The following is a 13,196-nucleotide window of genomic DNA, read 5'->3' as shown; positions in this document are numbered from 1 at the left end:
ATCAATGTCAACACTAAGGGTTCATAATAAGTGGGTAAGGGATTTCTTTTTTTTGGACTAAGGAAAACATTCAAAGGTTAATGTGGTGATGACTGCACAACTCTATGATGAAAGTGAGAGCCACTGAGTGTACACTTTGGATAGACTGTTCAAAGAATGGGGCTGTAAAACACAGTAAAGCATGTGGTAGATGGTGGACTGTGGTCAACAGTACAAATATCAGAGTGTTCTCTTATGAACTATAAATGTATAATACTAGTACATATTAATAATAGGGGGTGTATAGAAAAATATATCAAATGTATGCTACATACCATAGTTAGTGGTAATAGTCTGATGATGTTCTTTTACAATCTTTAACAAATGTTCCACAACAATGTAAGGTGTTGGTGGAGGGATGATGCATGGGAATATGTCCACAAAAAGACTTGTACAAAATTAGTCAAATATTTCTTAGATATGATGTTAAAAGCACAAATGATAAAAGAAAATAGGGAAGCAGATGTGGCTCAACCCTTAGTCTACTGCTTACCACATGGGAGGTCCTGGGTTCAGGTCCGTGTGCCACCTAAAAGAAGAAGAGCAGATGCCACCCCACCCTTCACCCTCCCCACATCTTCCCCTATTAATGACATCTTACGATAGTGTGGTATATTTATTACCAATTAGGAATAAATACTGAAGCATTACTACTTAAAAAAAGATCAAATTAGACAGCCCTTTTAAAAACTAAACAATACTATATAAAAATTGTTAAGAGCATCTACATCACTTCTCCAAGTTAAAAAGTAAACTCACGGTGTATCCATTGTATAATTTCATCACTGAGGAACAAGTCAAACACAGGACTTTGCTGTGTCTGTATGGGATTTTTAAAGCTCTTGGGTCTTCACAAAATGTTGTTAGCCCCTCCCTGTATGCCTATGAGGCAGCTCATCCCTTTGACAGAAGAGGCACCGGATGTCCAGATAACGCAGCCTGCCTTGAAGGTACATCTCAGTTGGAAGCCTGTATTAGCCCCATTTTCCATGATGACACCCATGCCCACACAGAATGCCAAGGATTTCCATTCTTTCTATAGTCAGTGTGGATTTTAATCCCAAAATAACAGAGCCAAAGCCCTAGATTCAAAGCCATGGGTTTTGGCCTAGCTCTCCTCATCGATTCCAAAGCTGCTGCTCTATGAAATGCCCTGTTAGCACTTGTCATGGAGACAGGCAGCCCATGGCTCAGTCTGAAAATAGGGAGGTCAGCTGGAAAGCATTTCCATCCTGCAGGCTTCCTTCTAAAGTTAAGGGGAAAAATTAAATTCTCTCAAATAAAAGCAAAAGTGAAGGAGAAAGGGTTCTAATGACAACAGCAGCCAACCCGTGGACTTCTGCCATGCTGGGCACTGTTAAAAACAGGGAAGCAAATTTGGCTTAACTGATAAGAGTCCATCTACCACATGAGAGGTCCAGAGTTCAAACCCAGGGCCTCCTGGCCCATGTGGTGAGCTGGACCACACGCAGTGCTCAGGTATGCAAGGAATGCTGTGCCGCAAAGGGGTGTCCCCTGTGTAGGGGAGCCCCACATGCAAGGAGTGTGCCCCGCCAGGAGAGTCACCCTGCACTAAGAAAGAGCAGTCTACCAATGAGTGGCGCCGCACACACAGAGAGCTGACGTGGCAAGATGACGCAACAAAAAGAGACACAGATTCCTGTTGCCGCTGACAAGAATGCAAGCAGACACAGCAGAATACACACTGAAGGGGCACAGAGAGCAGACAACGGGGAAGAGGGGAGAAAAATTTTAAAAAAACAAAACACTTGATATAACGAGGTAGCAATTGCTATTAATTCCATTGTACATATGATGAAATTGAGATGGAGAGGTTTTAAAAAAAAAAATAGGCCAAGGTCACACAGCTAGGTGGTGGAAGAACCAAAAATAAAACTCAGTGATCTGGAAAGAGTCCACACATCACCACTCTGCCTTGCCTTTGTTTGCTCTGGCTAATAATCAAGCCACTGGTCCTTGTAGCCTGCCCATGTGGCAGGGAAGTTAGTAATTACCCCTTAAGTGAGGGGTAATCCACAAACCTGAGTCCCAGAGTTCTCCTGAAAGGAGCCAATCAACCAGCTGGTCTTGCCTTTTTTTTTTTTTTTTTTCAATGACTTTAATTTTTATTTTGTGGTTTCATTATAAAACAGCTTATACACCAAACTCAAACAATCTTTTTTATTTAAAAATCCACCTCAAAATTCATTTCTGGGTTTTAGTTTTTGTTTAAAAGAAGCAAACATTAAATGCATCAAATGTTACTAGTCTACAATTCATCTTGCTACGAACATTTTTAGTTTGTGGATTGGGGAAATAAACCCACTAGACTGATTAGGCACAGTACTCTGGTCCAACAGGCCAGAAATCAGGGCATGTCTGTGTACTCAGGCAACATTCAAAGGTCTGATCTGAGGGAGTCACACCTCTGCTGGGGGCATTCAACTCTGTGGCCCCTCCAAAACGTATAAGCACTAGGTCAATGCAGAAGAGATCCTATGTAACAAAGCAAAAGAGAACAACTACACTTGCTTTCTAAATTACACTGCAAAGCCAAAACAGATGAACAAAATTGTAGCCTCACTCTAATTTATGGTTTTGCTACCCATACGTCACAGGACCATGCTATAGGTGAGAAAGAATTATAAGATTCCTTTGGTGGTTTCAGAAATACGGTTGGAAGGGGCCCATGACTATAAGATTTCACATTATACCAAGGCTCCAATGTTTGTTGAATTGGGGCAGTGAATATAATCACAGTACAAAATCCTTAATTTTTTTACTGGAAAAGCAACAGGTGCTACATATAAGAATCACTTATATAACCTCTATTTTTTCCAAAAAGGAAGATATAAAGTATTAATTGCATAGGGATTTAAATATAAGGCCAAGAAGAATATTAAGTAAAAAAAAAAAAAAAAATCACAAAAAGGGCACTATGGTGTCAAAAGAGAATTTTCATTGTTATAGTAATAAATCTGAATTACTGCCTAATTAAAAATCACAGTATGTTGCTGTAACTAACAGTGAATGCCAACTGTTTCCTTAATTCCAAATTGGAAACCAATATTAGGACTAACAAGAACACAACTAAAGCTCATTGTCTAAACCTGATCAGTGTATTAGCACATTGAGTGCCTGGTACGTACCTGATTAGTTATATAATCTACCTTTTGTAAATATAAAGCTTAATACATGTTAACAAGTGTGAAAGCATATCATCACTGCATGCCAGCAGTGATTTATAGGCTTACTGGATAGTTTAACTCTTCAGCCTTTAAAGAGTGCAAGATCCCACCCGGCAGAATCTTCACCCAATGAACCAAAAACACTGTAATTAACAAAATATAATAAAATTCCACCATTAAAACCTAAATGTACACGAACAAGAGAGCTAGGTCCTGAAATCAGTACATTATCCTCAGCAATGCATGACAAGTCCAACTATACTCTCTGTATTTTCAGCTACCCAATGTTTCAGGTAGCAAGTTCAATTGTAAATCCACTTCTCATTTAATGTTAAACTGTAGTTTAAACAACAATTTCCAAATCTAAAAGTAGCTTAATTAACTTATTATTGTTATAGAGAGTAGTGTGAGGAGAAGCAGTACTCCCAAAGGAATTATGTTAAGGTACACTGGAAATACCCAAACCAATATTTTAAATGAAAAAGTGCATAAATACAGTAATAATAGTACAAATGTGTTAAATGGGCAACAAATGTTTCTCTGGGAGCTAAACAATACTATTTTTGTACATTATATACATGTTATGAATTGTTCAGATACCACATAGCACCATTTAGCATCGCTGCTGCTTGATTATGTCTCCAAGGTCCTTTGACTTCAACTCTACTCATTTGAGGATCTACCTAGAGTAGAAGTCTCAAGTCACCTTCAGTCAAACACTGCTATGGATGTGGTTCTGTTATCAGGATTTTTTTTTTTAACAATTCTGTTCTCTGGTATTAAGAAATGGTAAAGAAATAGTTTCATTTCAAGCTCTTGGTTGGTGTTTCAGATTCGGTGGACTGTCTCCCATCAGTCCAGGCTTCCCGGGTGCTTTTTAGTGCCAGGGTCTTCTGTTGGTCAACCACAACATAATCCACTCTCTCATCTGCTACACTGCTGCTGGAGCCACTGCTCTTTTGCGTGGATTTCCCAGAATCTAAATCTAAATCTAGGTATTCCACTTGTTTGTCTTTGGGCTTTATCATAGGACTGCTTCCTCCATCCTGACTATTACTGCCAAAAAGATTTGCGTCTTCACCAGTCAGGTTTGGGTTCATGGGAACATAATTCTCTTCACTGTCATGTGAGTCACTGCTTGAAGTTGTACTATGCACTGAATCTGGTCGGGGGGACAGCGGAAACCTAGAGGCATCTCGTGCAAAACTCCTAGTGATGGGAGATCTAACTGGAGCTTGTAATTCTTCCCACTCTGGCAAAGGTTTTATTTCTAAAGGTGCTGGCTTGGCTTTTCTGTCTGGCTTGAGGTTCCTGTCCACGGGCGGTGGTTCACAGTCTGCAACGGGAACGGGCCTTCGGGGAGGGGTCTTTGGGCTGGACCTGAAGCCCATATGAGCAGGAGGGGGAACTTGCATCCCAAATGAAGAAAAGTCAAATGTCCCTGGTGTCATTGGCACATAATTTTCTTCCTGGATTCGTTCTGTAAAACTGCTGGAATGTTGTCGTGGTGGAGAGTTGGGATTCATGGGGACATAATTTTCATCCAGTTCTTCATTTGACACACTTCCCACTGTGAACACATTTTTGATTTTAAAGTGGTTATGGAAGCCTTCAAGTGAACTAGATCTGTCACTTGGAAATGTTCGTGGAATATCGTAGAAGTCTTGAGAACTAGTATCTTTTCGCAATTTGTTCAGATCCACAGTGGAAATGGTATTGCTACGTGATGGAGGGATTCCTGCTGTAGGTATACAGTAACTACTGTCAGTGTCTGAGGACGTGCGTTTGATACTACACGTTTCCACAGGAGATCGGTCATGAGCTGGATGTGGTTTCGGTGGCCGAGGTGGAGGAATATCTGGAATAGTCTCTAGCTTTGACGTCTGTCCCAAGGTTCCTTCTGGAAATGTTCGTGGAACCTGGTAAGTATTACCAGGTATTGGAGGAATGTCGTAACTAATAGACACATGCCTCACTTGAGTCTCTACACTCGATGTGCCAGATGGGGTATTAAAAACATAGAGTTCTCCATCTGCTTCAGTATTCGATGGCGATACTTTCGGTAAAACATCGTGAGAGTAACTTCTGGGCAGGTTATACAGGTTGGCGTCTACAGAAATAGATGCAGCACGTGATGGTGGAGAGTCATACATCATTTGCTGCTGAAAAAAGCCATTCACTCCTTGTTTGCTCAGGGAGGAAACAGGATTTTTATGAGAAGGGACGTTATCATTGCAGTCTGTTTCAGAAGAGGTGGATTTTGAAGAATCAGCATGTGTTTGCAATGAAATCGCTTTGCTTTCAAAGTCTTCTAGTAGCAGGTATTCCTCTCCTTCTTCAGAAACAAAAGATGACCCTTGGCTCATGGGTTCAGGCTTCTTGCTTTGACAGTTGATTAGCAAGAGGTAGTCTTGAGGATCCTCCTGGATGGCAAGTTTCCAGGTGTGTTGGAAGGTTAATTAGCTGATATGGAAGAGGTAGAGTAGCAGAGGAAGAATCCACCTGGGTGGATGGTGGGGCTGTAGTTATAGCTAATGGTAAATCAGCTGGTGCTTGTGAGGAGTTACCAGGTGGCTTCACAGCATCTTCTTCCGTAGGATTAAACCCACAGATGTCACAAATACAACGAACCCACTTATTCATCTCCTCTTCACTGTCTGCTACCAAGTAGAAAATCCGGTCAATAGTGTTGATATCAAAAATGTAGCTGTTTTCAAACTCTTTTTTGTTAAATGTCAATCCAGCATCAACTTGCTGACATAAATTTAAATCAATAATACGGATAGGCTTCTTGGCATGATCATTTTTGTAATATTCCAAGACATCTGGATCTCCAGTTAAACGGCCACTGCGTAACACAAACCATCTCCTCTTCCATGCATTTCCTCAGAGGCTCTATTCCTTTGCAACTTATATCTTCATGTGCAGTTTGCATACAGTAGCTCTGATAACGCTTCAACTTCTTCTCCGGGGGGGATTTGCGGAGCCATCCGGAGCAGACCACTTCGCCGCCGCTCATGGTGCGCGCCTCTCGCGGGCAGGCTTCCGCCGGGGTCTCTCTCGCCGGCTTCCCGCGTCCGCGCCTCCCCACGCAGGTCCAAGTACGTGCGCAGACACTGGCCGCACCGCCGCCAGCGACAGCTCGGGGTAGGGGCCGCGGGGCTCAGACCCTTTCGGGCGCGCGGCCACGGCCTCCCTTCAGGGCGCCGCCTGGCCGCCTGGCGCGCCGTGTCCCCCCCCCCCCCCCGCCTCCACAGCGTTCCGGCTCCGCCGGGCCGGCGTCTTCGCGGGACCTGGTCTTGCCTTTAAACTTAATTCGTTTACCCAAAACAAGACGTATCACTTGCACCCCTCGTTTATTCTATTTTTCACATCACCCTGGGGGATATACACACCAAGACTGACAGTTCTAGTGATAAAGGCCCCAAAACAGCATCTGATTCCCTGAAACCACCCCACAAGGCCACATTTGTGGTATTTCTTCCCTGTTGTTACCCAACTCCCCTCCCCCGACACACATACAGGGCTCTGAACACTCAAGACTTAGGGGGAAGGAAACAAAGATCTAAACAGAAGCTTCATCTGTAATAAACTCAGATCACCCCAGACATATACACACAGAGGTGAGAACATCTATCTGTTCTAACGTCTATCTGTTCTAACCCTTAACTGAAAGTTTCATGATAAAGAGGATATTAAGCCACCCTTGGACTTGCGCCACAGAAGCCTTGTGAGGCCGCAGTTCCTCATCCCTGCAAAACATTCTACCGGGCTGTGCTGAGGCAGCGTGTTAGAAGAGACTTTCTTTAGCGGGCGTGGGGTGAGCAGAGAAGGGAATCGGGGAAGGAAAAGCCTTTTACAAACCCCAAGAAACTCACCAAGTGGCTGACGTCCAGGTCAGATCAGCTAAGAGAACTCATGCACAACCTCTGGATCCATTTGGACCCAAAGTCGGGCTGTTTAAAGTGGGGGGCAGGCATCTTGGTGCGCAAGGACTTCCCTTCACAAAGAGCAAATGGTCTGAGATTTGGGAGGCATTTTTCTCTACTGTAATGAAACCAGCTAGTAAAATAAGAGAATCAACAGTGGCTCTGGAACCTGGCAAAAAGTCCATGCAGACATCAATACCTGCCAAGGTGGCTGCTGGAAGACCCTCACGAGATTCTCCCATGTGGAATGAGATTTCCTCTGGAAGCCAGGAGAAGCCCTGGATATTCCCCAAGGACTTTATCACTGAGCCCTCCCAGGGGATTGATGGGGTGAGGGGTAAGCAATCAAAACAGCAAACAGCTGGGACTCCTCCTATGCCATTAGCAAAGGCGTGGAATACTCAATGGTTTAAAAAGCAAGGGAAGCAGATTTGGCTCAACTGATAGAGCACCCACCTACCATTTGGGAGGTCCAGGTTCAAACGCAGGGCCTCCTGACCTGTGTGATGAGTTGGCCCATGCAAAGTGCTAATGCACGCAAGGAGCGCCGTGCCACGCAGGGATGTCCCCTGCGTAGGGGAGTCCCATGCACAAGGAGTGCGCCTCATAAAGAGAGCCACCATGCGCGAAAAAAGCGCAGCCCGCCCAGGAATGGTGCCGCACACACGGAGAGCTGACCCAGCAAGATGACTCAAGAAAAAGAGACACAGATCCCCGGTGCCACTGATAAGAATACAAGTGGACACAGAAGAACACACAGTGAATGGACATAGAGAGCAGACAACGAGGGGAGGAGGAGGGGAATGGGAGAGAAATAAGTAAAAAAAAATCTTTAAGAAAAAAAAAAGCAAGCACGAAGGCCTTTTGCCCTCTTGCCTTCGTCCTGTCCCGGTGCCTGTTCCTGCCCTCTGCGCCCTGCTCTCACCATTTTTCCCCTGCCATGGTCACCACACAAGTAAAACCTGGGCATTTATAAGTCTATAATGGGAAATTGTAGTCTGTAAATCAGCCTGCTTTCAGTTTTCAGTCCGTTCCTCTCTACCTGGGAGTCATGATGTTAATTTCTCCCATTTCTCTTTCCTCCATACCTTAATAAATTATTGGCCTAACTAACCCAACATGCTCTTGAAATTCATTTTCTGTAGCATAGTCAAGAACCTAGATAAAATCCAGCTACAGCAGCCTGCCCACACATGTACTGCATTTTTGTTTCATTGCAGGGACAGCAAACTCCAAAGTTCTTTGAAAATGAATATAGCAGGCAGGAGAGAAACGACAGTGCAAATGCAAAACACCCCACCCTCAAGGATGGGGGAGGCTTTAGGGAGGGGTGGAGATGGGGAGAACTAGAGCGCACTACCCCTCTCTAAAGAAGAGGCAGCCCCAGTACTGCCTTTGGGAATTCTATAGGGTAGACTATCTGAAGTCTCCCAATTTTCAACACTGGCTCAGTTTTCAACTCTACACTGGCCCAATAAAATATGTTGGGTGGATATAGGCCGTGGTCCCAAAATATGGCCAGGGCAGTAGAGTGTGGTGAAAAACAGCATGCTGTTTCAGTTTCCTCAGCTACTCAAGCACATACCATGCAAAGGGTTGGCTTCAACAAGGGGAATTTAATGACTCAGGGTTTTGAGATTAAGAAAAAAGTCCAAATCAAGCCATCATCAAGGTAATGCTGAAAACTGTAGCATTCTGGGGCTGGCTCCCACGATCCTTGGTCCTTAGCTGGTGGTCTGTTGAATTCAGCTTCTGGCTGCTCCCTCTGTGGCTTTCTCTCTCATGTCTGAATTTCCTTCTGCTTATAAAGGCCTCCAGTAATTGAATAAGACCCATCTTGCATGAATTATGCCACACCTTAAATGAAGTAACCTCATCAAAAGGTTCTACTTCAGTGGGTTTAAACCCACAAGAATGGATTAAATTTAAGAACACGTTTTTCTGGGGTACATAAAGCTAGCTTCAAACTCTTGCCTAGAATAATTCTCGTATGTAGCTCTGCTACCTGCTGAAGGTAGAGTGGAACAGCAGGCACTGGAAAGAGTGTAGACTCTTAAACCAGACTGACCTGAGTTTGCATACTGGCTCTACTTTTACTAGCTGTGAGACCTCAGGTGAAGGATTCACCACTCTAAGCAACAATTCCCATCTGCAAAATGGTTAATAATACCCAACTCAGAGATGTGTGAGAATTAAAAACATGGGTGTGGAGGGAAGCAGATGTAGCTCAAATGGTTGAATGCTTGCTTCCCACATAGGAGGTCCCAGGTTCAATCCTTGGTAAAAACAAACAAGCTCACAAAGGAAAAAACCAACTCAGGGGAGCTGATGTAGTTCCGTAGCTCAGTGCTTGAGTGCTGGCTTCCCATCTCTGGCTTGGCTTCCCACATACAAGCACAAGGTCAAACGAACAAACATCAAACCTGAGTGTGGAAAGGCTACAAGGACTTAATACTTGTTAAATTCCCTTCCCCCTTATCTCTAAAGAAATATCTTAAGGCAAGTTTCTTTAGATTTCAAAGTTCCAATCTGTTAAAAACCAAACTAACCCTCCAGCAAAGCCACCCCACCTAACAAGATGGAGTGATGTAGATGAAAGCAGAGTACTGTACAAATGCAGAAATAGTTGTTTTGATTGCTAACAACCTATCCTCTCATTTCCAGACACAAGAGCAATTTGGTTTCTAATGTGTTTATACCCTTCAATAAAATGCAGCAGAAGATGGTGTCAAATATTTGTGGTAATCCCTTCAAATAGCTATTAGCGGTCAATCCTCCAAAGAGTCCAGTTTCTCCATCCTCACACAGAGGACAGGAAACATTAGGTGATGCCTGGCCACTGAGGGCCAGGCAAGCCTTCTTTCTCTCTCCGTGCTCTTGTTCTAGAGAACTAGTGAGGAAAATGAGGTTGAAAATAAAGTCAATACCCAGCTGCATACTTCTTTGATGAATAAAAAGAAAACTGAGCTACGAGCCAATAATTTTCACTCAAATACAACCATGAAATCATATTATGATACTACCCATCTGTAAGGGGTTTTTGTCCATCTTTCCTTATTTTCCCATACACTGTAGCAAACACTCATGACTTCACAACTTCTTTTAAACAGGAAAGATCCAGGCAGAGGAGATTCATCTCATCTGACATTTCAACTTTTCGCTGGTCATAGATATCATTTACTTGGCTTGTTTTCTCTTAAAATCAAAGGGGCATTAAATTCAGTTGCACTGAAGCCTCTCAGAAATATGGGTTTATCTTTCGAGAGTATGCCTGCTCTTTCTCCCTCTACAGAATTTCAATAGCTGCCTCTGAGAATCATTACTTGTTCAAACTACTAAGCAAGTATCACAGAAAGAGTATGAGTTAATTGTACAATAAATCAGAAGGAAAAAAGTTGTAAGAATATATAGATATGTATCCCGTCCACATGCACACACAAAGCAGGGTTCTTGAAAAGGCAAAGAACAGTGTTAATATTGCAAAAATTTTAGGAGTTGGTTCTTTGCTAAATATTTAAGGAATGCCATGTTCCCTGAAGCAAACAAGGTAAAGATATGGAAAGGGCTACACGCACAGATAAGATCCATTTCAAGTAATAAGTACACCTACACTCACCTTGTGCTGTTTTTAAAATATAAACTTCTTGATGTATATAATACATTCAGAAGTGTAAACAAATCTTAAATGCACAAGGGCATGTTCACTACTCTGGGCTCTTTTTTTGATGAGCATAACTTCGAAGAGATCTGGGCAGTTCAGAAAAATTGCTAACACATTTCACACAACCAGCTCAGGTTGGAGGCAACTCAAGTCCCAGACCTTGCTAATACCCTTTGTATAAAAAAAGCTGACAAAGCATTCACCTGCATCAACTTGATCCGGCAACAACTTTATCACATTCAGCAAACACCCAGTGCTTTCCGAGCAAAATAGAGCAATATCCGGAGGAGGGAAAAAAGAAATGAAGAGGCAACCTTGAAACCCAAACTACAAATCCTGCACTCACTTGTGGTGCCTGCCATACCCACCCTCGGTTTCTAAAACGCTCCACAGATTTTAGTTTTACTAAGGAAAATGTCAATCATATACAAAAGTAGAAGCATTTGCACAAGAATTTACACACTCATAGACCTAGGGGCAACAATTAATCTCATGGCCAATCTGCTGTCATCTCTTCCTCCCTACTTCCCCCCAGCAGAGCCCCCAAAGCCAGATTATTGTGAAGCAAATCCCCAACTTCTTATTTCAACTTCAATATATATACCTAAAAGATAAAGGGTCTTAAAAAATATAAGCACTATACCATTATCACAACTAACTAAATATCCTTAATGCTATTAAAAAAACACTACAGATTTCCTTTATCCTCTCAATTTTTAAAAAAACATTTTTGATCAAATTAAGATCCAGCCGAGGTGCACACACTGCATCGCCTTTAAAAACTACCCGGCTCTGAGTCTCATTGCTGCCAGGCTGATCACCCCACTGGCCCTTTCTTTCCAAAAATTATAATTGTGGAGAAACCACAAAGAAAATTCCAGAGGCTATCAAATAGTGGTCGAAGATGTTTGTTTTTTGAATAATCTTACGAGTACACGCGAAACGAGTTACCTCGAAGCAATCAGCACTCCTGGGAGTCAAACACTCCTCACCTACTTTGAAATTGATTGGTGTGGGTTTATCTCCCGGATTTTAATAACACCCTCCACCTACGCTAGTCATTTACACAAGTGGGGACGCAGCAGGCGCACTCCCTCCTCCGGACCTAGCAGGACCGTCCTTCGCTGGCCAGGTCCGGGCGGTCGCCTCCGGAATGCGAGGGGCGGGCTCTGCCGCCACCTCCCAACGCCACCTGCCCAGGTAAGAAAATGAGCTTGTCGCCAAATTCCGGAGTGCGGTCCCACATAATCTAGAGGTAATTTTGAGCCAGCCAGCCTGGCCACCGAAGAAACAACCAGGACGCCACGGCCTCCGAGAACAAACAGCCCGGCAAATCCCTGCGGCTTAATCCCTGCGCCCAGCGCGCTAAGGGAGGCAAATTGGCTCCGAGGAATACCCGTTGTGTGTGCGCGCGCGACTGTTACGCCAACCTCGGTGTACAGGAAGGAGAGTTAAAAATCACCCACGTCATCATCACTTGTTTTATAATGCTTAAAAATCATTTCACCTGGAAACGGGGCGTGGCGTTTGTGGTGGGTGTATTCGCCCAGCCCAGGGCACCAGGTTGCATCCCCCCACCCCCGCCCCCGACGCACGCCACATCTCCACGGTCGAGGCTCAGCGATAACCCCAAACCAAAGCGTGAAGGCTCGGGCTTCCGCCCCACCTCCTGGGACCCTCAAGTAACAGCGTAGCCCCAGCCCCTGAACTCCCAGAGGTCCTCTGTCCTTCCAGGAAAGGTAATTACTCTCCTTCCCCGATGTCCTGAGCGCCCAGCCGGGGAAGCCCCGAGGCGCGCGGGTACAGGTTAAGGACCCGGATCCAGAGCGGGGAAGCAAGTGTAGAGCACGCCGGGGGACCTGCACTCGCGTCCCGCGTCGCCCGGCCCCTGCACTCACCCCACGCGCAGCGCCTCAAATTTAACGTTCCCGCCGCCCTGGGCGCCCCATCCGACAGCGAGGCCGCCTCCCGAGCACCGGCCGCGCGCGTCCCCAGGTGACTGCCCGAGGGCGGGGCGGAGCGCTCCCCGGGGGCGGAGGGGAGGCGGAGGGGACGGCCCCCCGGACCCCGCCGCTGCTCTCTGCCCGTCGGCCACCAGGAAGTGCCGAGGTTCGCGTGGGGCAATCTTGGAGCGCGCACACCCCGTCGCGACCCCTGTGGGAGACCCGCGGGAGGGCGCCGCCTGTCGGCTGGGCGGCGAGAGGTGACCAAGGCCGCCACCCCCGGCCTGCGGGAAGGGTTGGGGGCAATAACTGGCAGTTGGGACGCCTCGGGAGGCAGGAGCTGCCAGGGGCTTAAGGAAAACTCCCAATACCCCTGTGCCGGGCCCTGACGACCGAGTCCCAGCCAAAGGATCTGCCCATCTCCCTAGCAAGGAAG

General features: G+C 45.2%; 2 protein-coding genes across 3 annotated transcripts in view; both read right to left on the bottom strand.

Moving 5' to 3' along the window:
• Window positions 1-12,964, bottom strand: part of GPR160 (G protein-coupled receptor 160) — a 36,465-nt gene extending 23,501 nt beyond the window's left edge. The window contains exon 1 of one of the 2 annotated variants that reach the window (XR_011648609.1): window positions 12,716-12,964. The gene's annotated coding sequence lies outside the window, so the exon portion shown is untranslated. The remainder of the gene's footprint in view (window positions 1-12,715) is intronic. The other variant, XR_011648608.1, reaches the window with a different exon arrangement.
• Window positions 3,534-6,250, bottom strand: LOC101440333 (GRB2-associated-binding protein 1-like). The gene is given in 3 exon segments (XM_058296435.2): window positions 3,534-5,660; window positions 5,662-6,112; window positions 6,180-6,250. Coding segments are annotated over 3 exon segments (2,148 nt in total). The 5' UTR covers window positions 6,247-6,250; the 3' UTR covers window positions 3,534-4,030.
• Window positions 12,965-13,196: the final 232 nt, after the last annotated feature.

Source organism: Dasypus novemcinctus, chromosome 4 (genome assembly GCF_030445035.2).
Source record: "Dasypus novemcinctus isolate mDasNov1 chromosome 4, mDasNov1.1.hap2, whole genome shotgun sequence".
Classification (NCBI taxonomy): domain Eukaryota; kingdom Metazoa; phylum Chordata; class Mammalia; order Cingulata; family Dasypodidae; genus Dasypus; species Dasypus novemcinctus.
The sequence above is the reverse complement of the archived record's forward strand: the minus strand, read 5'-3'. Positions and strand labels throughout refer to the sequence as shown.